General features: G+C 56.6%; 1 protein-coding gene across 6 annotated transcripts in view; it reads left to right on the forward strand.

The window, feature by feature from the left end:
- SCARB1 (scavenger receptor class B member 1) overlaps positions 1-20297 on the forward strand; it is a 70943-nt gene extending 50646 nt beyond the window's left edge. For 3 of the 6 annotated variants that reach the window (XM_014862600.3, XM_070515853.1, XM_070515856.1), the window contains 6 exons: positions 4522-4640; positions 8169-8242; positions 11775-11826; positions 12682-12828; positions 15838-15966; positions 19368-20297. In XM_014862600.3, the coding sequence (XP_014718086.1) occupies positions 4522-4640; positions 8169-8242; positions 11775-11826; positions 12682-12828; positions 15838-15966 (521 nt within the window). In that variant the 3' untranslated portion in view covers positions 19368-20297. The remainder of the gene's footprint in view (positions 1-4521; positions 4641-8168; positions 8243-11774; positions 11827-12681; positions 12829-15837; positions 15967-19367) is intronic. The other 3 variants (XM_014862598.3, XM_070515854.1, XM_070515857.1) reach the window with 1 other exon arrangement.
- Positions 20298-24237: the final 3940 nt, after the last annotated feature.

A 24237-nucleotide genomic window follows, 5' to 3' on the forward strand; every position in this document is an offset into this window, starting at 1 on the left:
GGACGTCCTGGGGAGGGCGTCACTCTGCCTCCAAATTAAGTTCCATAGTCCGTCCTCCCACGTCCCCCGCCGCCTCGTGGTCCAGGCCCCTCCAGCTGGCATTGTTGCCGCCCTACCTACGATCCGTTCCCTGGACTGTCCAGTGTGGTCACCACTGGCCTCGTGTGGCCATTTAAACTGAAACTGGTCGGAAGGAAATCAAATTAAAAAGGCCCTGTAGCCGCACTGGCCACGTTTCAAATGATCACCAGCCGCCGTGCTCAGTGACGACCGTCTGGGACGGACGGCGCAGAAAGAGCATTTTCGTCATCGTAGAAAGTTCTGTTGGACACTGTTCCAGAGAGCAGCCCGGGGGACCTTTCAAAAGCACAGATTGCCACCCAATCCTTTGCTTCAAGTGTCTGACTGCTCCCGTGCGTGTAGAGCGAAGCCCTGACGGTGGCCTCAGTGCTCTCAGGGTCTGGCCTCTGCTGGCCTGTCCAGTGTCGCGTCTTCCCGTGCTGCCTCCCCTAACTATTCTTCAGCCCTGCTGCCTTCTCCCTGTTTCTAGAATCTATCAAGTCTGGTCCCACCTCAGGGCCTTTGCATCAGCTGTTCCCCCTGCTTGGAGGGCTCTTTCCCCAGAAATCGTGTACGTCTATGTGGGTCATTCCCTCACCTCCTTTTCATCTATTCAAGTGCCACCTCCTTCAAGAGGCCAGCCCTGATTTTCTGTTCTACCGTCCCTGTGCCCTCCCAGCTGCTCCCGTTTCACTTTTGATTGTCTCTCGGTGCCCATCGCCCTCTGAAATCACCGACTCTGTGTTTTTGTTTGCTTGTTTATTGTCTGTCTCCACTAGACTGGAGACGCCCTCGGCAGGGCTGGGCCCACGCTTCTAGAATGTGCTTGCTGCAGTGGGGACTCAGCGTCTGAACGTGTGGCTGTGTGGGCGTACCCTGCAGTTAGGGAGTCGAGGCTCAAGGCTGGGATGTGACCGAGGTCACATGATTGGGGGGACAAGAAGCTGCTCCTGTCTGATGGGGGTCTTGCCTTTTGAGGGCCTGTGTGGCTGAAGCCACATTTCCAGCTGGAGGTGGGGGTTCGGGAGGGGGAGTCTGTGCAGGGCTGAGAGGAAGGCCTGTCAGCGGGTTCCCCCCAGTGCAGACGGAACGGGGGCTCCGTGGGCGACGGGCCTGGAGCTGGGCCTGGAAGTGCCCCCCAGGGCATGGCCTCTCTTTAGTCCCTCCTTCCCGGGGTCGTGGGAGTTTCCGCTTGCAGAGGGCAGGCTGGTGCAGAGCCCGCAGGCCGTGGGCCACATGCTGGGGCGAGTGGCATGTGCTCCCGCAACCTGATTGGGCCCCAGGGGCGCTTCCTGGTTTGTGTAACAAAATCCCAGACACCTCCCGAATCCAGCGGGGCTCCAGAGCTTGGCTGCCGTCCATACCGCCTTTCACGCATGCCGGCTCCATTTTCCTCCCTCTCTAGTGTGCAGCTGCCCACGAGGCTCCGGGCTCGCCCTCTCTGGACCAGCCCTGCAGGGCCGCCTGGGTCCTCCCCTCCGCCACCTGGGGCTCCGCTCCTTGGGTGGCCTTGCATCCCGTGGCCTCTCTGAGCCAATCCCTGTGCCCTTGGGTGGGCTGTGCTGATCGGCTGGACTGTCACGTGCTGAGCCCCTGGCTCGGGGTCTTTGCCTGCCTTTGGTCTTCATGTGAACAAAATCATAAAGCACATACTCCTTTTTTCTCTTTTTCTGCCCTCTTTCGCCCACTGTGTTGGTGAGGTCCATCCCGGTTGTGGGTGATGCTGGCGCCTTCTTCCTTGCTGCGTAGTGTCCCACCATGGGAACACACTTCAGTTTCCTCACACCTTCCATGCTTCGTGGGCATCGGGCTCTGTTGTTGACCGTCACCCTAGGGCTGCTGGGAACATTCTCCTACATGGCTTTTGGTGCACCTGTGTCTACATTTCTGTGAAATTTTATCTGAAGATAAGGAATACCCACACATTTCTCTTTCCAGGCCTTGAAAGTTTCTTGGACCCAGAGAACTCTGCCTCCTGGAGGCTTGCTCTCAGACCTGCTCACTAGAGCCCCTTAATTGCAGTCCGTGGTGATCCTGGGCAATCACGTCCGATTACATTGCCATAAAGCTATAAATTAATTACCACGTATTACCGGGGTGGGTCGCTCAGTCTGTTTGGAAATAAAATAAGAAGCACACACACGTGTGCCTGCTATTAAAAAGACCAGACGGGCTTCACATCTGAAGCAAGGGCAGGTGACGGCAAACTGGCCCAGCCCATTGCAGCCTCCCCCTGGCCTTGGGGACGTGACAGGGCTTATCTGAGACTCCCCACCTTCAAGGGCCTGGCTCGTGACCACCTCCCTTACCGTGGGCCTCAGGGTTTCGCCGCCTGTGAAAACGCGGTCCTTGTGTTTCCCCGTTGGTCTCCTTTCATGGTGGAGAGGGGTGGATGGTAAACCAGGGTTTCCAATTTGTGGGACATTGTCCCTGGGCGTCTCAAGATGACTTCAAAGGTCCCAGGAGCCGGCTTTGAATAACGCTGACTAAGCCGGCGTGACGGGGCGTCTGTTTCCATCCCCTCCCTGTCCTTCCCCCGCCTCCAGGAAGAAGCCTCTGTTGTTGCCGAGAAGCCTGGACGCCCTTCCAGCCCTCATTCTCTCTGTGCGGCAGAGGAGGGCAGGTCTCGGGTCAGAGCCCGTGCAGGTGACCGTTTCTAGTCAGAGTGTCCAACATTCGGTGCTTTCCGTTGTATTTCTTCTCGTATTTACTGTCCAGTTTTGGCAAGTGTTTGCCAATTTCAACTCAGATCTGAAGCTCCCCGTTAGAATAGAGCGATGCAGGTAAAGTAACGGCACTTGGCTAAAGCAGCACGTTATGTGGATAAGCGTGCAGGGGGCACCGGGGTGGCAGATGCAGGAGGCGCTAGGTGGGTGAATTAATGTTGAGAATGCAGAAGGCCCGGGACAGGTGGAGTCAGACCATGGGAAAATCTCAGCTTTTATTTCAAACTAGTGTTTGGCTTTGCTAAGAAAGCAGAAAGAATCCAGACATTTGAGGTTGCCAGACACACACAAACACGAATGCTAGTCACCTGGCTGATGGCGGATGGGCTGGTGGTGTTAGGGAAGTGAGTTTTGTGAGTTTTGTTTGTTTTTTCTTTCTTTTTATAATATTGAGGTGAAATTCATATAACATAAAATTAACCTTTTTTTTTTTTTGAGGAAGATTAGCCCTGAGCTAACATCTGCCGCCAATCCTCCTCCTTTTGCTGAGGAAGACTGGCCCTGAGCTAACATCCATGCCCATCTTCCTCTGCTTTATACGTGGGATGCCTACCACAGCATGGCTTGCCAAGCGGTGCCATGTCCACACCCGGGATCCGAACTGGCGAACCCTGGGCCACCTAAGTGGAATGTGCGAACTTAACCACTGCGCCACTGGGCCGGCCCCCAAATTAACCATTTTTAAGTGTACAGCTCAGTGACGTTTAGTACATTCAAAACATTGCACAGCCACCACCACTAGCTAGTTCCAGAACATTCTAATTGCCCCAAAAGAAGACCCCGTGCCCTTTAGCAGTCACTCCCCATCCCCCTTCCCCAGCCCCTGGCCACCCCCAGTCTTCATTCTGTCTCTGCGGTGTGCCTGTGCTGGACCCCATGAGATTCTGAGAGAGGCTCATTCTTTTCCTCGTTAACTCGTTGTCCATCAGGCCTGTTGCCCGTGGTCCCGAGCACATGAGGATGCGCTGGCGTTTGTCTTGCTCGGTCGGTTGATGGAGAGGTTCCGTCTTGGCTGTCTAGGTGTGAATTTCTCATTCAGAGGGGCCCAGGTCAGTCCCTGCTCACGCGCGCTGGCATCCGTCCCGCAGACCGTCTGCTGGGAGACAAGGATCGAAGCAGGTGTGTCTTCTCCCTCCGTGGCCGTGAGGGAGAGCTGGCTGCAGGTGTGCACACCTGGGCCTCTCTGGTCGTTGCTGCGTTGCCTGCAGAAGACATTCCGGGCTGCTTGGCTTGGTGATCAAGATGCCCCTCCCCCACCCGAGTCCAGCCTGGCCTTGACTTGCCTTTCTGTCCTCAGCTCGCATAGCTGCCCTCCACGCACCGTCCGCACCGTGCATCTTCCCACCTCCCTGTGCTCGATTCTGCCCTCCCTTCCACCTGGAATGTCGTCCCTGGATTTCTCTGCCTGGCGTTTTTTTTGAGTCTTCTTTTCTTTCCTTTGATCTCTCCTTCCAGAATCAGCAGCTCCTACCTTAGCATTCCTGTGGCACAGCGCTTGTCCCTTGCTGGGTTCCAGGGCCCAGCACCTCCTGCGCGCTTGGTAAACACTTACAGACCGAATGAAGGAACGCTCTCTGTCTAGTTATTTTATTTGCATCTTGCCATCGTCACGGGGGTGCTCTGCAGCAGGGGCTGGTTTCCTTGTGGTCCCTGCGCCTGGCTCAGGCTCTGGCACAAAGCAGGCTCTGGATGTGCCCGCTCACTCTCTGTGTCTGACGCCCCCTCTGCCTTCCAGGTGCACCCTTGTTTCTCTCCCATCCTCACTTCTACAATGCCGACCCGGTGCTGGCAGAGGCGGTGGCTGGCCTCCACCCTAACCCAGAAGAGCATGCCTTGTTCCTGGACATCCACCCGGTGAGCCCCTGCCGTCAGCCTGCGGGGGGTGTGGGGGGTTCTGATTGGTGCACACTGGCCTCCCCCAGGCACCGAGCTATCCCTGGGTGGGGGTGATGGGGAGCCTGGCTTTCTCTGGCATCAACAACATCTAGACTATCAAGCCATCAAAGGTCCCTACTTTGCCCTGACTCCATAGTTCAAGAACATTATTATCTGTTTATAGGGAATTGTGTATGAATGGACCATAAGACAGTAAATTAATTAGGACTTATCACCTGCAGATTAGCAGAGGGAGCCTCCTTGGCGGTGCTGGGATACCGTAAAGATCTTTAGGTACCGACAGGAGCCTGGAACATGGTGCAGATAAACCAGGTTCTGGGGAATTTCTCCCGAGTGAAGGTCTGGCTCCGAGCAGCGACCCAGTGGGGGAGGGGATGCGGGCAGCAGACCACAGGGGGACCCTCCCTGGGGTGGGGGTGCCTTTAATCAGGTGCCTCTGTTTCACAGTTGGACTTGGGGCTTCTACCAGAGGTTAAAAAATTCTGTAGGTTTCTGTTTCCTGAGCTCCCCCTCCTCCGGCCTTTTCGAAGCCCTTCTGCCCGGCCCTGTTCTGTGCCATTTTTCTTTGTCCTCCTCAGACTTTTTTTAGCCACTGACTCAAGCCGCCGGGCCCGGCCCTCCACCTTCTCTCTCGCTCTCTCTCTCTTTTTTCACTAAAAACCCGGGCTAGGGAGGTCACCCGTGACTGCACACACTTCACACTCGGCAGGTGGTTCTTGATGCTCCTTGTGTCCCGGCACCAGCGAGACACTTTCACACACGTCCACTCGTTTCATTTGCACGGTAATCGGGGAGGGGGCCTGCCGCCCCCGCTTTGCAGATGGGAACCTGCAGTCCAGACAGGTTAAGTGATGCGACTAGACCCCGGGATTGTTGGCTGCATGACAGGGAGGTCTCCACTGTCTTGTGAATCTCTGGAATCCTAGCGGTTAGCGCAGAGATCCCAGTACAGTCACGCGCCCCGCGACGACGTTTCGGTCAATGGGGGGGCCGGGTGTACGACGGGGGTCCTGTAAGGTCAGTGCCATAGAGCCTAGGGGCACAGTAAGCTGTGCCATCCAGGTTGTGTAAACACAATCCACGATGTTCACACAGCAAGGACATCGCCTAACGATGCATTTTTCAGAACGTGTCCCATCGTTAGGTGACGCGTGACTGCATCTCAGTGAATAGGGGTCTCATGGACGATTGCAAGGAAGGAAGGGAGAAAGCTGAGCTCAAGCACAGGCCGTCTGAAGCTGCTATGTTATGTTCTGTATTAATATATAGTTAATACTAGTGGTTAAATTGATAGTAATTAATTGATGACGATATATGTATTCTATACTGAATTCATTATTTACTAAATTACAATCTTAAGGCCTTTTCCTGTGGCCTTAAACTTTTCACCAGTTTTTGAAGGTTTTTATCACAAAGGTAACGGGTGGTTGTCCGCCTTCTCTCTTTAGCTCATTTGTCTCGCTGCCTCCTCCTCGCGGCCGGCGTCTGGGGGCTCCAGCGCGAGCTCCTCCCCATTCACATGGGTGACTCGCGTTTAGCGCGTGGTCCCCCACGTTGGGAACAGGCAGTGCAGTTTGGGAGGCCAGAGTGAGGCCCGAGGCTATCCCGCGGTGGCCCCGAGGCTGGCTTCCCTGCGTCTGTCGCTCCGGGTCAGCTGGAGGCCGACGGGGAGACGAAGGGCCTTTCGTGTTTTGTTGACGTGGACGCTTTGGGAGGACGGGCATGGGTCCTTTTGCTGTCCGTTAGGCATCAGCCCTGGAAACAGGGTGCCGGGGCCGCTGCTGCAGGGCTGGCTGCCTGTCTGCTCCCGAAACTGGGGCGGCTGGGGTGGCGCACCCACGGCCCGAGTTTCTGTTCTCTGAGGTGCAGGGAGCAGGCAGGCCGTGCCCCCTAAGAGGCCGCTGGGCAGCAGCTGGAGGAACAGGCCGAGGAGGGGAGGACACAAATTCCCTGGGGACGGAGGTGGCCCGAGTGGAGGCCTCAGAATGTAGAGTCTGTTCTAGAGAGCAGAAGAGGGTGGCAGGTTGTGTCAGGGTCCCCAAGGCCCCCGCTGGGGTCGGCTGATCGCTAGGAGGACTCGGCACACGGTGGTGCTCATGTGACTAATTACAGCGAAAGGACAAGAACCACAGCGAGCGAAGGGGCAGGCTCGGCGTGGAGGCGCGCGCGGGCTTCCAGAGCCCTCCTGGGGACTCACGTGGGGCACGCTTAAGCCCCCAGCAACGGGTGTGACAGCACGTGTGAAGGGTCCACCAGGGAGGCCCAGTGGAGACCCCATGTCCAGGCTGTCTATGGGGGTCACGTCGGCCCCTCTGCCTGGCTCACACCGCATCCCAGACTGCCCGGAGAGCGGGTGGTCCGCATGCACCGCGTTGTTCCACAGACAGCCCAGACGCAGAGACCCCTCGTCAGCCAGGGAGTGGTGGGACCCTGCTGCAGACCAGGGTCCCAGGGGCCACCAGGCCCGGCCCCACCAGCAGGCCTGTCTAAGGAGTGGGTGAGCCCTCCTGCCCCTGGGCCCCCCTCCCCACCAGCTGCTCCGCTCTCCCCGCTCGGGCAGCTCGATCTTTGACGGCTTCTGTGCCCCTGGCCCGGACGGGCTCTGGAGTCCGGCTCCAGTGGGCACGACGGCCTTCCCGCTGGCCTGCGGGAGACTCAAGCAGTTACGGCCCCACGGCGGCTGGCCTGTCCCTTATTTCCCCGGCAGGATGGTGAGGGAGGCGGGATGGTCTGCATTTCCCAGATGAGGCAGCCGGTTCAGCTGAGAGGCAGCTGGCGGGGTCCTCCGACCCCAAACCCGGGCTCCTTTCCGGTCTGATTTCCTGGCTTCGTTCCAGAACCACCTTCCTGATTTTGGTCCTGTGTGCGTGTCACTTCTCCTGTCATTTATTGTTTAAAAAAACGGTCTCATTAAAAACAGATTTCTGCAAAAGGAAGCTTTCTATCACTACTTCAAATGGGAAATCACAAAATTCTCCAGAAAAAGGAAGGCAGCCATAAAAATAAACATAAAGAAAAAGACATTGTTAGGCCCGTGGGAAATGCATCACCGCGTGCGTCCCTGAGGCCGGCTCTGTTCCCGGCGGGGTTCGGAGTTCAAGGGGGCGGGTTGGAGAGAGTGCAGACCACGCCCGCCCCACCTTTCTCTGAGTGGGAAGAGACTGCCCCGGCCTGCAAATCTGCTTTACTGGTTACTGGATGTGGAAGGGGGAGAGGGCAATGACTAAAAGCATTGCTCTGCCCTTGGGGAAGTGTTGTCGCAAGAGGACGGAGGACAGACAGACGGACAAGAAAAGGGTTAACTCTTTCCCTCCAGAGGGAGGCTTGCTCCCCAGAGGGGACCCCTCCAGGGCGTGGACGAAGAGGGGCGGGGGGAGCTTGGGTTTCCCCACAGGGCTGGGGGGCGGCAGAGGAGCCCGCCCGCAGTGTGGGGCGGCTGGGCTGGGACGCCCCCTCTTGAGTGCCTCCCTGTGCTTCCTGCCGCAGGTCACAGGAATCCCCATGAACTGCTCCGTGAAGCTGCAGCTGAGCCTGTACATGAAGGCCGTCAGAGGCATCGGGTGAGTGGGGTCCGGGAGCTGGGCTGCCCCCCTCCTTCAGAGACCAGAGACTCGGGACGCCAGCGGCCGCCTCGGGAATCCAGCACGTGGGGGAGGGAGATGTCCTACTGGATGTGGGGTCCAGTCCCTGCCCATCGTCCCCCTGAGGGGAGTCTCAGCTCTGGGCTGAGGCCCGACCCACATCCTGACACCCCTACCCCAGAATCCCCTTTTTCTTTCTTAACATTTGTCCCCTGGATGAGCCAGAATCTCCCATCCCAGCTGGTTCCCACTCAGCAGAGTAGCAAAAATTAAACCCTGGCAGAACCAAGCATTTGATGACGGAAACTTAGCAAACAGGTTCTTACGTGCCACACTTTGCTTTGTGGAAGGAATTTTATAAGCACTGATTTGCTTCATTATTTATTTATTTTTTTTGGTGAAGAAGATTGGCCCTGAGCTAAAATCTGTTGCCAGTCTTCCTCTCTTTTGTATGTGGGACACTGCCACAGCATGGCCGATGAGCAGTGTGGAGATCCACGTCTGGGATCAAACTGCAAACCCCTGGCTGCTGAAGTGGAGTGTGTGAACTTAACCACTATGCCACTGAGCCAGCCCCTGCTCAAGTTTTTGAATAAGGACTTTATCAAGGTTTAATTCACATTCTATAAAAGTCACCCTTTTAAAATGTACAGTTAGATGGTGCCAGCCCGGTGGCACAGTGGTTAGGTTCGGGTGCTCCGCTTCGGTGGCTGGGGTTTGCGGGTTCGTTCCTGGGCGCAGACCTACACACGGCTCATCAAGCCACGCTGTGGTGGCGTCCCGCATACGACATAGAGGAAGGTGGGCACAGATGTTAGCTCAGGGCCAGTCTTCCTCCCAAAATAAAAAAAATAAAAAGCACAGTTCAGTGATTTGCGGTCTGTTCACAGAGTCGTGCAGCCATCACCACAGCCATTTGTAGAACATTTCTGTCAACCCCAAAAAGCAGCCCCGTGCCCGTTAGCAGTCGCTCCCCGTCTGCCTCAGCCCTGGGCAACCCCTCATCTCTGTCTCTGCGGGTTTGCCTGCTCTGGACCCTTCGCATCAACGGACTCGGACACTGTGTGGCCTTGTGTGTCTGGCTCCTGTCACCCAGCATCGTGTTCCCAGAGTCCCCCAGCCTGTAGCATCTGTTGGTGCTTCACCCCTTTTTAAGGCTGGATCCTACTGCACTGTGTGGATGAACCCTGTTTGATGCGTCAGTGGATGGGCGTTTGGGTGGCTGCCACATTTTGGCCGTTGTGAATAATGCGGCTGTGAGCAGTCGTGCACGAGTTTCCCGTGGACACGTGCTCTCGCTTCTCTGCGTGTGCACCGGGGGGTGGGGGTGCTGCCTCGTGCAGGGCTCTGTTTACCGGTTGAAGGAAGCACCAGATAGTTTGCCGCAGCGGCTGCAGCATCTTAGGTTCCCGCTGGCGGAGTAGATGGCCCAGCTCTGCACATCCTCGCCGACTCCTGTGACAGCAGGACGTTCGATGCGGCTGGTGAGGGCGGGTGCAGAGTGGCTCTTCGTCGGGGTCTGTCCTTCTTAGGATATTTGAAATAGTTTCATTAAAAAAGCAATTCCCCAGGAAAGATTCCCGGGATGCAGGCATGCGAGCATCTATTCAGCTTCACAAAACGTCTCCCAGCTGGAAAGAATAACAGCGTCTGAGAGCCGCAGGGTGTCACCAGGGCAGACTCGTCCCCTCGGTGCCCACCCGGGCTCTTCAGTTGCCCGTATGGAGGCTGCTTGAAGGGCTGGTCCTTGAAGGACTTGTGGGCGGTGACACGGCCCATGTGTGCGCTAAGCGTCTGCTGCCCAGGCTCGAGCTCTGAGCCCACGTCCCTCGCCACCTGATCGGCTAACTCAGCCGCACCAGGGACGGCAGGTGACTTAGCCAGAGCCGCAGGGCAGGTTGGGCGCAGGGGGGGCCCGAGAGCCAACCCCCGCCTGGCACCAGGGGAGCGCGGGCCCAGCGTGGCCACATCCTATGCGCTTTCAAATGCCTTCTTCAAAATCTGGATTTTAACAGAAGCTCTCTCAGTTATCACTGTTGGGAGCAAATTCAAACACTTGACAAATGCTCCTCACGCCGGCAGGACGCCCGGGAGCCTGGATTCTGCCTGTTGGTGGCCTCTAGCCACTAGGCTGACCTCTCTGGGCTCTGCGTCCCCGTCTGTTCAGAACAGGGGCTGCACAGCTGACCGGCCGCCCCCATGGGCCGGAGCGGTGGCCTCCAGGGAGCTGGCCCTGCAGCAGCACTCAGCTCCGTCCCCAAGCGTGAGGACCCACGTGGGAGAGGTCCGGAGACGCAGCCCCCGAAGCAGAGTGACTTGTCCGGGAACTTTCCTGCTGTTTGCTCACCAGATAAAGGCAACAGAGTTGCATGCTATTTGCATTCAATTTACATCAGTTCTTACAAACTCAGATAAAAGGGGCTGGAGAGACCCGGTGTCTCCTCCGTGCGAGATGCTGGGTAAATTCTTTCCACTGCACGACCCTCTTGCTTGATGGGTGGCCCAAGAGATTTTTGAGAATCGTGATGGAGGATTTGGGCCTTTTGTTCTGGCTCTGGTCCCCGAGCCCCGAGTGAGTTCCCTCTCCCCCCTGTGAGGCTGTGCCTTCTTTAATCAGACCCACGAATGGTGACATTATAGAACTTTGTCTGTCCCTCTGTTGGCTGGTGTTTGACCTCAGAACAACAATAATGAGCGTCAGCCCCTTCTCATGTGCTGGTTCACTCTAAGCACTTGCTCCCGTTCGTTCTGGCATGCAGCCCTCCCCGGAGCCCTGTGAGGAGCTCCCTTATCATCCCATTGTACAGAGGAGGCTCAGAGAGGGCCTGCAGCCTGCTCAGGGTCACGCAGCTGGCCGTGTCGGGGGTCCCCAAGACCACTCGCAGGTTCGATGGTTCACCGGGGAGACTCAGAGGACTTGTACTCATGGCTGTGATTTATCACAGGAAAGGATTAAAGCAAAATCAGCAGGGGAAAAGGCACGTGGGGTGGCATCTGGGGGGACCAGGCACAGGCTTCCAGAACCTTCTCCCAGGGGAGTCGCACAGATGCACTGAATTCCTCCAGCAATTAGCTGTGACAATGCGTGTGAAGTGTTGCCTACCAGGGAAGCCCAGTGGAGACAGTGCCCGGGGTGTTTAGTGGGGGCTGGTCACGTCGGCCCCTCTGCCTGGCACATGCCCGCATCCCAGACTTCCCGAAGGACAGCAGGTGGTCAGCATCCACCAGGTTGTTTCTCAGCTGGGTGCGTTGCCATCCTGAATAAAACTGGGGCTCTATTTCTAAAGGGAACGAATGCAGCCCCCACCCCATAGGAGACGTGAGTTTTTAATTTAAAAAGCTATTGCCCGATTGTCCCGTTGCTCCCTCCGGGAAACGCCCATTGCTCAAGCCCTCAGCCATCAAGTCGTTACACAGTCGAATCCCGCCTGACCCTGGCGTTTACCGTCCCCCCGTCCCCTGTCCAAGGTGTCTGATGTGAGAGCCTCACAGAACTTCCCGCTATTTCCAGACAAACCGGGAGCATCCAGCCGGTGGTCCTGCCGCTGCTGTGGTTTGGAGAGGTAAGGCCGCCCTGCGCCCCCTGCCCGGGTGCCGATGCCCGAGGGCGTGGTGTCTGGTACCGAGCGAGGGGCCGGTGTGGGCACGCGAGGCAGGGGGCCGTTGGTGGAGGGGGAAGGCCAGACTGCGTGACTAGAAAAATCCATGGAAACTTCACACTCTGCAAGCCTCGTGTCAGATACCCCCGAGCTGCAGGGTCCCTTGAGATGGGGGGACAGAAGCTGTTGGAACGCAAAGCCCCAGCCCAGGGTGTAGGACAGTTTGTGAATGTGCTTGACCACATCTCCTGGGACAAAGGGAAGTTGGTTTTCGGGGTGTCAGCTTTTCACTTGAACTTCCCTTTCTCCCAGCTTTCAGGGTTCCTTCCAGCCCAGCTCGTTCTAAGTCATGTGAGCTAACAGCCAGGACAGATGGCCCCCGAATGTCACTGTCTGATGTGGGCTGGTGGGAGCCCTGTTCCACGCAGTCATGCAGGGACATCCAGGCTCCTCCCGGCTCTTGGTCCTGCCCTCCTGAGAGCCTCAGAGTCCGTCTCCATTCAGGGAGCTGGGAAAGAGATGGAGCAAGGCCTGTGGGAGGTTTTTATGGGCCAGGCATGGAAGGTGTGGCATCGCTGTGCCCACGTCCCATTGGCTAGAACATGGTCACATGGTCCACTGCAAGGGAGTCTGGGAAACGTAGTTTGGTTGTGTGGGCCTGGAGGAAGAAGCATCCTCAGGCTCCATCCCATGCTTTGGCCGGTGGGCTTGAGATGGAGAGCGGGTGGGGGGGACAGAGGGATGCAGCGTGGGGTGGCGTCTGCACCCCGGGCCCACAGCGTGTGCCGCAGCCATCTGTCTGTCCTTCTCCCTCCCCAGAGCGGAGCCATGGAGGGTAAGACCCTCCAGTCCTTCTACAGCCAGCTGGTGTTGCTGCCCAAGGTGCTGCACTACGCCCAGTACGTCCTGCTCGCCCTGGGCTGCGTCCTGCTGCTCGTCCCCATCGTCTACCAAATCCGCAGCCAAGTAGGTGGTGGCCGGAGCGTGGCCCGGGCCGAGCGGCCCACTGCTTGCCTGCTGGGGGAGCGGGGAGCTGGGCTCTGATCCCCTGGCCGTCCCTTCCTGCCGTGCCTGCCGTCTCCCTCCGCCTGGAGCCCACCTGGGGCGGTGGGCCCGGGTCTGCCTGGGGCCAGGGAGCTTCCTCCATCCTTGCATCTCTTACGCCCTGCGTTGCCACTTCTCTGCCTGTTCTGGGAGGCCTGGGGACCCTCCCTCGGAGGGGCTGTGGGTGCATTTTGGGTAACGGGACCTGGTAATTGAATGGTTTGTCCATCAAGTCAGCACCTGCTGGGTGCCAGGCTCCGTCAGCATGGGGCATGCTCTGTCAGACGCAGACCCTGCTCCGGGGAGCACGGGGGCTGGCATTCTAGTCAGGAGCAGATGAAAACCAAGGCAATAAACAGCAAAGATAATTTCGCTGTGATAAAGATGATAGAAAACGAGAAGGGCTAGGGCAGTGCTGTCCAACAGAAAAACAGTGCGAGCTACGTGTGTGATTTTAAATTTTCTAATAACCATGTTAAGTAGAAAGTTAATTTTTAATCACGTATTTTATTTAACTCAAATATATACCAAATATGACCATCTTAACATATAATCAATATAAAACATATAAATACAGTATTTTTTTCGTGTTAAGTCTTTGAAATCCAGTGTGTATTTTACACTTACAGCAGGTCTTGATTTGGACTCACTCCATTCCAAAAGCTTTCCAGCCGTTTTGTGGCTACCAGACTGGACAGCGCAGTGTCCAAGGGGGCTGGGGACAAGGAGAGAAAGAGTGTTAGGACAGGCTTCTCTGAAGAGGTACAATTTAAGCTTCGATGTGAATGCTTAGAGTACAGTCATGGAAAGAGTGCACCAGGTGAAGGCATGGCCAGTGCAAAGGCCCTGAGGCAGGGATGGGCAAGGCATGCAGAGGATCCTGCAGGGCCAGGGTGGCTGGAGAGGAGTGAGCATGGTGAGGGGGGACGAGGAGGGGTCATGTGAGAGACAGGGGCAGGTCATGCCCGGCCCTGTTACTCAGGGTGAGCAGCTTGGAAGTGATTCCGGGGGTGACAGGAAGCTGTTGGAGGTTTGTAAGGAGAGGAGTGACTGGGTCAGCTAATGTGTAGCGATTAGATATGGTGGATAGAGGCAGAAGCAGGGGGACCAGGTGAGTGAGGCTGGTGGCTCGGACCAGGAGGGGAGCAGGTTTTTCAGGAAGGGAGCACAGATGGAGAAGGCTGAAGACCCGGCCCTGGGACATCCAGCTTTTAGGGGCAGGAAGACGAGGGTGACAGCAAACCCTCCTTCTTGACTCGGTGTCGCTCACTCACGCATTCATGCATTCACTGACGCACCCTCACAACTCATTTTTTGCGAGGCACCGTGCACAGCTTGGGGGATACAGAAATGACTAGAACATGAGATCTAGAGAGCAGGGGGCGGGACAGACTTTAAGCAAGTCACTGCAGTCACACGGTGGCAGCCTGTGGTCGCGGGGCTCCAGGGGCGGTGGGGATGGGGGAGCAGCTACATGGTGGGGTGGGGACACCGTCCAATGGCGGGGAGTCATGAAAAGCTGTTTTGAAATCCTGAACCCGGAAGCCACCCTCTGGCCCCACCTGGGTCGCCCCGGGGCCACAGGCTGAGCCTTGGGGGGCTCCCGGCTCCCCGCTGCCCCCGGCCGTCCGCCACGCCTGCCTTCTGCTGCAGCTTGGGCACACAGCCCCTCTCCCCTCTCTCCGAGGCCGCTTGCTCACTTGCTTGCATGCTCGCTGGGGCGATGGTAAACCCGCCGGGCTCTTCACCTGGGCTTTCCGACCCTTAAAATGAACCCAGTTTTCCTTCTGAATTCCCCATCCTGTGGGGAAAATGTTTGCACTGGTGCAAGGGCCCGCCACCTTCCGTCACTCACTGCTTCTGGCGTTTGAGCCCCTGGACTTGGGTGCAACCAGCCTGTGGGCTGGCCTGTCCTCTGTCACTGGCCCAGGGAGAGCCGGGCCGAGCAGGGCTGTCACTCAGGGAACAGAAGGGAGTTCCTTACAGTTTTGGACTGAGTTATGCTGGGAGGAAAGAAAGGACCAGAGGCCAAAGCTCCCAGCCCATGGATGCCTTCCTGGGCAGAGCATCACGGAGGGTTCCACTGGTGGAGACACTCTCGGTCACATGGGGACCCCGGGACGGCTGGTGAGGGGCGGGGCCCGGGGAGGAGGCCAGCTCGCCTCTGCTCCCTCTGCTCTCTCTCCTAATCCTCCATTGGAGTGGGAGGGAGAGGAGAGTCAGGTGCGGGCTGCCTGCCTCCCCCCGGATCTGTGCCACCCCAATCCAGCCGGAACCCTGTGGTAAACTGAGGCTGGTCCAGGCTCCCTCCCCATGGGTTCCTGGGAGGCCAAGTGACTGCAGTTGACCCCGTCCTGTATTTTTTGCCTTAGCGGAGGTTAGGCCTTAGGTGTTTTTACAAATTTGTCCTGATTTTAAAAAAGAAGTATCACACGCTGGTGAACTCCATGTCTTTTAATTTCTCTTCGGAGAAATTTTTCTTCTCCAGTCATTCTTTAAAACAAACCCAAAAGTCTTTTAAAAGAAAAACCCCTTTTCTGGTGGATTTAAAACGACACCTGCTTCCGGCTAGCGGCTAGCTCCCTGGACGGAGAGCATGAGACCGATTGGTGAGGGGCCCCCTGCGGAGCCCGCCAGGCCCTCCCGCCTGCCAGGCCCTCCCGCCTCCACTCCTCTCTGCAGCCGGAATTTTCAGGTGGACAAACCCCTCTCAGCTTGACCTGTCCGTCCGACCAAGCGTGATTCCTGAAGACACGTGTATTTCTGTCTCTGGGAAAGGGCAACACCACGCCCCCCACCGCAGCCAACGCCGCCCTGACCGGTGTTGGACCCCACCATTCTGCTCTTTGCTCTTCGAAAACGGAAGAACCGCGTGAAACCTTCTGTATCTGGCTGCAATGTCAACTATAAATTAGCTTGGTTATCTTCTAGGAGAAATGCTATTTGTTTTGGAGTGGTAGTAAAAAGGGCTCAAAGGATAAGGAGGCCACTCAGGCCTATTCTGAAACCCTGATGACATCAGCTCCCAAGGGAACTGTGCTGCACGAAGCAAGACTGTAGGTGGGTACCAGGTAACCCCCGCCTCCCCGCCCCCTCCCGTAGCGAGTAGAACGCGGGCGGCTCGAAGCACTCGGGGTCTCACACGCTTCCTCAGCCCGGAGTGCCCTGCGCGTGTCTGCAGACCGGAAACGCATTGGTGTGTTTCCCCTTGGGAGAAACCGCCCTTCTTAGGATCGGAGTGAATGCAGCTCCTCTGATTCCAGCATCTCGAAGACGGAGGGTGACTAGTGTTCTGTGGGCTGGTGTCTTATTTGCAAGGCCGCCTTAGAAAGGCGGGAGCCAGGTTTAGGCCAGGGGCTCCTCAACCCTTTGGTGCGATAGACCCCTCCAGGGGAAATTTGCTAAAAATGCTGGTCCCTGGACCTCCCGCTGGACCTCCTGGAATAGAATCATGGATGGGGCCCCAGGAGTCCATATTTTAATGGACCTAAAGGGGATTCTCACGTAGATTGGTCTAAATAAATCTGGGATGACAGATCGAGAAAAAAGAATTTAGGCATCGATTGAGCACCAACTGTATATCCAGGACTGGACCTGGGGGTAGGGTTGCCAGATTGAACAAAAACAAGCAACAAAACCAAGAAACAACAGCAAAAGGATGTCCAGTTAAATTTGAATTTCAGGGGGACAGTGAGTAATTTGTAGCCTAAGTGTGTTCCATGCAATTATCGGGACGTGCTTGTACTGAAAACCTGTTCGTTGTTGACCTGAAATTCAAATTTAACTGGACGTCCTCGTTTTCTCTGGCAACGCACCTGCGGGAGGAGTAGGCCAGTGCCCTCTGAGGTCCGCCCTCTCCCCGACGGGGTGCCTGCAGGTCTGAGGTCCTAGGAGAGCCGAGTGTTGGGGGACGGGGGCCCCAGATAGGCGGAGCTCCAGGCCCCACGATTTGGGGCTGGGCTGGGAAGAGTCCCTCTGTGCCTGTGCCTCTGATAGTAGCTGTTATTTTGGTTTCTGAAAATTGTGCCGCCCCGGCGAACTTCTGGGGCTGGGCCTGCTTGGGCTTAAAGAACTTTCTCGGGAGCCACAGAGCGAGGTGAGGCCGCGAGCCCGCACCTGGGGCCAGTCGGCTGCCTCCAGTCACTTCCATCGCCAGCTGGAGGAGGAAATAAAAGAGAAAAGGCAAAATGATGAGCGCGGTGTGTTTGCCTGCCTGCTGGTCCTGCAAGGAGGAGGAGGAGAGAGAGGAGGAGAGAGAGGAGGAGGAGGGAGAGTTGTGCTCCCAGCCAGGCTCCGGGGGCTCTTCCTGCCTGACCGTGGTCCTAGGGCTTGGGGGCAGGGCATCCTAGCTGGAGACAAGCCCCCTTTCCTTCCTGCCCCCAGGAATTCCTCTGGGACGCCTTGTTGGGTGCAGTCAGCCCCGTGGGCACCCTTCCCCCTTCCAGCTATGACTGCCTTCTGCAGAAACTTGTGTGCTGTTCCCAGGGTGCAGGGGCAGGGTCCCCAGGCATAGAGAAGGGGGTTCGTTGCACAGATAGAGCTGATGGTTCTGACGTCAGAGCCCCATGGCGGCACCTCCCTGGACACAGCCAGGATGTCCTACCCCTCCTCACATAAAACAGAGACAAAGCGGGGGTCTTCTCTCTATTTTGCCAGCAGAATCCAATTGTCAAGTTATTAGGGAAGCTTTTGACCCAAAGAGATTCTACAGCTCTGCCTTCTGCTCAGCCTCCAGCCCAGCTGACCCCTCCCCCGGTCCTGTGCCCTTGGGGATGCAGTCAGTGTCCTGTCGTGTCCTGTAGACTTTGGGAGGAGGAGTGGCCAGAGGTCCTGGAGCCCCAGAAGCCCGCAGGGCGGCCTCCAGCCCGTGCTGAGTCTTGGCCTGGGCCCCACACCTTGCCCTGCTCCTGAGCATGGCGGTGGCTGTGAGGGGCTGCCTGTCTCGAGAGAAGACAGGAAATGGGGCCTCCACTAGCCAGGAGGGGTATTTTTATGTGAGTAAGAAAAAGAGCCCTCTGTGCAGACATGGCCAGCTCTAGGTCAGAGAGCTTGGCAGAGTTTGACAACCCATTTGCCGTCCCCTTAGCTGAGTGCCCTTGTACAGTGAACAGCCTGGACAACTGTACAGGGCAGCCCTTCAGGGAAGTGTTTCTGGACCTTTCTTACCTTCTCATTCATCTTTCTCCCATTCCAAGTCCTCATTCCTCATTTGAACAAAAGTGGAAGGGAACAGGAGGAGGAGGAATCTGCTTCCCCTTCTGGTTCCTTCAGGGTCTGTTACGTGTGTCTTTGTTGGGAAAGCAGTTTCCCCTTTTTGCTTTTAGCGAGGCTTTCTTGAATCGTGGCTCTCTGCCCACGTGGCTGAGATCCTGGCCCCCCGGGTGTCCCATGCTGCCTCCGTGTGGTGGTGGGGATGGGGGCTGGTGTCACTCTGGTCTGGCCTCCCCCTTGCCCTGGGCTTGAACCTGGCTCCATCCAGGAAGCCTGGTGTCCGTCCCAGAGGGAGAGGAGCCAGGAGCCGCCCCTGTCCTGCCCTGGGGTGGAGCAGGCCCGCGGGGCTGTGAGCAAGTCGAGAGTGGGCGGTAGGGCCGTGGGGGCACTTGGGGCTTCCCAGCCACAGCTGTGGGGGCGTGGAGGCCTCTCCCTTCTTCACGGGGGGGGGGGGGGGGGGGGGGGGGGTGGGGGGGGGGGTGGGGGGTGGGTGGGGGGGTGAAGAGCTGCTCCCCATTCTTACCATCTCTGCTGTCTTTAAACATTTTTTTTGAGAAATTTAAAAAAACTTGAAACCGGATAAGTGACAATATCTGAGTTCCCTCTTCCCAAACTCAACAACGTTGTGTTAACATTTTTAATATTAATTTTCACCCTGTTCCACTGCTTCCCAGTGTGACCTTTGCCCTTCTCGCCAAGGCACTCCCCTCCCCCGCTCCCCAGAGGCAGCCTCTCGGGAATTCGGTGTGGATTTTCCCCTCTAAATCTGTATACACTATCCGTGGACAATGGATAATTTAAAAACCGCCTGAGTGTTGTCACAGGGTGTGTGTCCCTCTGCGCTGCCTCCCCCTTACTTTTCGGTGGGTGACCGCTGTCCATGTCAAGTACCGTCTTGTGCCCGCTCTTACCCATGGGCACTTAGGTGGTTTCCAGTGGCTCTGGGTTAACAGTGTTGCACATAAGCCCTGGACCCCTTGTTCTGCCTGTCTCGGTGTTTTAGGCAAGTCCCTTTGGTCCTCAGTTTCCCGATCTCTAAATGGGGTGGGGGCAGGGCGAGTGGTGTTCTGGAGGTGAGGGCCTTCGTCACTGCACCCTGAGTCTGCAGGCCCCTCCAGCTCCGTCGTCTGCTTGATGGACGTGCTGCTGACGGGGACGGGTGGGCGTCTCTGCGGGACGGGCGGGCAGGGGTGCGGTGCGGGTGGGGCTCGGGGGCTGGGCCCAGTCATCAGCTCCCCGTTTCTCCACAGGGTTGCAAAGATGCTGTGAGCTCGCCCAGCCTGGCGGCTCAGCCAGAACAGCTCCCCGGCCCCCGCACCCCGCTTCTTCAGGAGTCTCCGCGGACAGCCCCCAGTCCCAGGGCCTGAGCCCCCCACTGCCACACGCATGTCCACACGCTACACATCCCCCAGCACATGGACACACGTGTGCACAGGTGTATGCAGAAGCTCAGGGATGGAGCTGCTGCTGAGAGGACTCAGGGAGAGCCTCATCAACAAGGACTGTTCCGGAACCTTCTCTCCAAGTGACCCCCAGACACGGCCACAGGTGCTGTGGGCACTGGGTCCCCTCCCTTGGGGGAGCTCTTGACAGCTCACACCATCTCTCCCCAGTCGTCCTCTCCATCAGTCTCAAAACACTGCAGCCCCTCTTGGTGGCCCACCCACGGGGACCCCGCTTTTCCTCCGAGGGGCTGGCTCCTGTCCCGACATCCACCCAGGGGTGCAGACTTCTTGTGCCAAAGCCAGGTGGGCAGAGGGCTTGGGCTCAGCATCCAGCTGGGACCCGCTGTCCGCCCGTCCCGGTGGGGGCAAGCCCGTTCACCCGGGCCCCCCAAAACCAACCAGCTGAGCGGGGCTGCGTCACCGGGGGCCCCCTGCAGGCCTGGGTCCCCCTGATGTCCCCCAGGCGTCCGTGTGGTGTCTGGGTCCCTCTCCAGCTAAACTGACATCATCCTGTCCTGAGCTGGCCGTCCCCGGCTGCGTGGCAGGGGGCTCTGTCCCGACTGTCCCCCGGGGCCCCAAGCATTTAGGGGCCGGCAGCTCGGGGTCTGGGCGGGTGGGAACCCCGATCCTGGTCTCTGCGGAAGCCTCTGTCTCTTTTCTACTGGAAGAAAAATGAGTTTTATCTTCTTTTAAAAATAATGCAATATTGAAGTAATAAACCTTTTAAAAAAGTGACCGCTTACATCTGTGACAGCCTGTTTGCTGGGGGGGGGGGGGCGCTTCCTCAGGAGTTCTGGGCCCTTCTCTCCGTGGTCAGCAGCTCCTTTCTGGCGGCTGCCGCAAGGGTGTCACGGACGGGCTGCGTGCTGTTCTAAAACCCTGAGCTTGTGTACGTTTAGCGTTTCAGATCAATCCCGCAGGAATGCACGTCTTGTCTAGAAAGAGTGGGTCCTCGTGACCGTGGCCCCAGCCCCAGGGTAAGTCCCTGGCCCACGGCCTGGAGCCCGCCAGGCCGCTGTCCATGCACTGACACACACATCGACGTGCCTGCAGGACACACCTAGTGCCGCCCTGACCTCTCGCTTTTTCTTGTTACAAAAACGGCGAAGAGAGAAGTGGGTGAGGGGAATGGCCTGGGTTTGAATCTAAGCTCTGCCTGTTACTGGCTTTGTGACTTTGGGCAAGTCACTCGACGGCTCTGTGCCTCAGTTTCTCCACCTCTGAAATGGAGATAATAGCACCAGCGAATTGACACACGAAATGCTCTCAGAACATGGCTGGCACCTGGCAGGGGCCACATAAGTTTGCCGTCGTTATTATTATCTGTTAGGATTTGTCATTCTTGGTTTTTTCTACCCCAGTTGCCCACTGTTCATGTGTTGCTGTCTTGGAACGTTGCTCCCTGTTCCTGCGTGCTGAGCCCCTGGCTCTCTGACGGCCGCGTGGTCAGCTGCAGGTGCTGATGCATTCCCCCCTTGGTGGGCTCTGAGCCGTTTCTGGTTTTCCCCTCTTGCGACACAGCGTCCTTTCCTTTCTTCAGTGAACGCTGAGCACCTGTGACTCACAGGGGCGGCCCCAGGAGTCGGGATGTGTCGGTGACTGAAACGCCCTCGGACGAGTTTCTCTCGGGTGCATACGGAGGGGGACACACCGTCACTGGGCCAGCCTTTTTCTCCTTACTGGACATTTCCAAATGACCCTGCCACAGTCAGGGATACCATGACGCCACGGAAGACGGGGCAGGAGCTGGGTCCTCAAGGTGGTGGCAGGTGGACCCACGACTTCCCCAGATTTGGGCTCGAGGCTGCCCTGGGTCTGATCCTCTGTGCCCGGCACGCCCGCCCCCAGGAGTGTTGACATCAAAAACCTTCTCTCTCACGTGTAAATAGTTGCAAAGGATGAATTTCCTGCATATTGTCGTCATTGAAGTTTTGAAATAAAACCATGTCATCGTTCTTGGAAATGGACCCAATGAGCTCTAGATATGACGGCGAGCTGACACTCAACAGAGATTTAAAAAAATACATGAACAAGCTCTCGTAGTCAGAAGTTTTAGCCTTCCCCCCTTGAACGTGTATTTCCTTCTTCTCCCCTAGAATTTTAGCTAAATGTTACATAATCTGTGCCTTTAAGTTTTATTAATCATTCTATTGAACATCTCTGCAACATGGATATCTGTTCGAGTTGAACAGATGTTTTGATTTTTTCACGTAACCATAAAGGTTAAATGTTTTCCGGTCTGGACGGCCATTCCACGCTGGGTACACAATTGATCAGCGGTATCGACATGTTTCACATTTTGTTATATATCAAAGAAATAAACTTTGTTGGAATGTATCTCCTTCTTGTATGTATCTTATATATCTTTAAATGGATAGAGTTGGTGTGTGTCTCCAGTTCTAAGCATTGTAACACATATAGATCGGAGTGACCACCAACAGCCAAGACACAGAGGGAGGCCATCCTCCCTCCACGTGTCCCGCTCCCCCCGTCGTAAAACCCTGCCAGAGGACCTCACATCTGGCGACCAGAGAGCTGTGCCTTTTCCAGAAAGTCACAAAAACGGAATCGTACAGCATGAAGCCTTCAGAGACTGGCTGCTTTCCCCAGCGTCTTGTCTCAGATGCATACCAGCGGCCGCCTGGACCCTAGTGGTTTCTTCCCATTGCCGAGAAGCATTCATGGCCTGCATTTACCGTAGGTTGTTAACCATTCACGAGTTGAAGGACATTTCAAGTGTTTCCAGTTTGGGGCGATTACGAGTACAGACTGCTACCAACAGTGACGTGCACACACTCTCCTTTGTCATGGGTGAAATGCCTCGGCTGGGAGTGCTGGGTCCCATGGAAACTGCCAGAGTCTCACGGGGGCTGTGCCGTCCTGCGCTCCTGCCAGAGAGGTGGCTCTGCGTGCTAGCCGGCACTTTGGTATTTTCAGTTTTTAAAATTTTAATCATTCATAGGGGTATCTTGCTGGGGTTTTTGTTTGCTGGGAAACACATCTCACGATGAGATGAGGAGGACGCCCCCTCCACCCCGTACCCACGAACGACTACGCTTCCTGCCAGAATGAGACAATGGCAGCAGCTGTGTTCTGATTTTTGTAGATTTAAGATAGAGGAGCCTTGTTTACACAAATAAGTAGCCAGGAGCGGAAGGAATGTGCCTATAGCAAGGGCACTCAGTTCTTAACTCCTGAGTGGAGGGAAAAAATCGGGTGGTGACCTGTCATCACCAAGCAGTGTCACTCATCTGTCAGCCGACCTTCCTTCACTTCTGCAGAAAGCAGCAAAGTGGAAACCCCTTACTTGCAAAAGGATCACGCAATCTCCAGATTCGTTCTCGAAACCAGTATTTGGGGTGTCCCCCTGGTGGGGCTGGGGGGTGGGGGGCTGCATCTGCCTGCTGCAGAGGCCAGGGGCCTGGTGACGGGGCAGGGGGCCGGCCCCTGGGGCCTGGGCCTGCTCTCAGGGAGATGGCGGGCCAAAGCTCACGGCTCCAGGCCCAAAAGGTGGTTCCCGTAAACCCTTGTCTGTTCCTGAGCGTTGCGGTCCCTGGCGTTCGGCAGATCACTAGTGACCTCCCTGGGTGGGAGCCTCATTAGGGACATTTCTGACTTTTGCATTCAACTCTACCAGCTCATGAAGAAAAAAACCCAAAAAATCCCCATGAAACATTCTGGGGTGTGTGTGTGTGTGTGTGTGTGTGCAGGTATGTCCCAAGGGGACAGAGGACAGAAGCGCCGAATGTGCCCTCTGCGTGCCTCGCTATGTGCACATCTCGCCTCTGAGCATCTTTGTAAGGTTCAAACTGATTGGTTTTGGTACAACCTTGGTCTCTAAACCCCGCCACTCCTTCATCCGGGGCTCAGAGAGGAAACTGCCCTCCGGCCCACGGCTGGAAGGACGACTGCGGACACCCTAAGGGACACTGCGTCAGCGTGGCGTCTGCCGAAAGAGCCCTCAGGAGTGTCTCTGACTCTGAGGCCTCCTGCCCAGGCCCTCACCCTACACTCCAACCGCCCCTACTGTGGGACTCCACCAACTTAATATTTTTCTTTAATTTGACTTGCTTGTTTCACTTAAAGAATTTTCTTTTCAAAGAAAAGCAGCTGTATCTGAACTTGTGGGTCCAATGGGCGAGTCCAGTATCTGTTAAAACAAATACATCGCTGTTAAAGGTGTTCATGCAGGTACCGCTAGATCTGCCGCATTCAGGGACTCTGCCCTGTCCCTTATCGTGTCCCGACTCCCCCATCTTCCCGCTCTGCTTGTGGGATAACTGTGACTCCTGTGTGGAAGGTTTCCCTCCTTTCAGTCCTCACCATCATCAAAGGCTCAATTCCAGCCATGCCCCCTCCTCCAGGCAGCCCCCCTGATTGCTTCTGCTCACTCAGCTTTTCCCTGTCTTGGAATTTCTGAGGCACTGTAACTGTACCCTAGATGAGGCTAGAATGTTCTAGAATATTAGAAATCCTAACTCCAGTTGCTGTAGTCCCCAGCCCCAAGGGCCTGTAATGTAACCCCCAGCACCTGCCATTGTGCCCGAGACTGGAAGATGCTTAACCAAGACCATTATTCTCATCGCTCGGCATTCCTCTGCCCGCACAGACGGCCATTCTTTCCACCGATATTTATCGAGCGCTCACACGCACTGAGTGACGGCACGGCGGTGGC

This window comes from Equus asinus, chromosome 8 (genome assembly GCF_041296235.1).
Source record: "Equus asinus isolate D_3611 breed Donkey chromosome 8, EquAss-T2T_v2, whole genome shotgun sequence".
Taxonomy (NCBI): domain Eukaryota; kingdom Metazoa; phylum Chordata; class Mammalia; order Perissodactyla; family Equidae; genus Equus; species Equus asinus.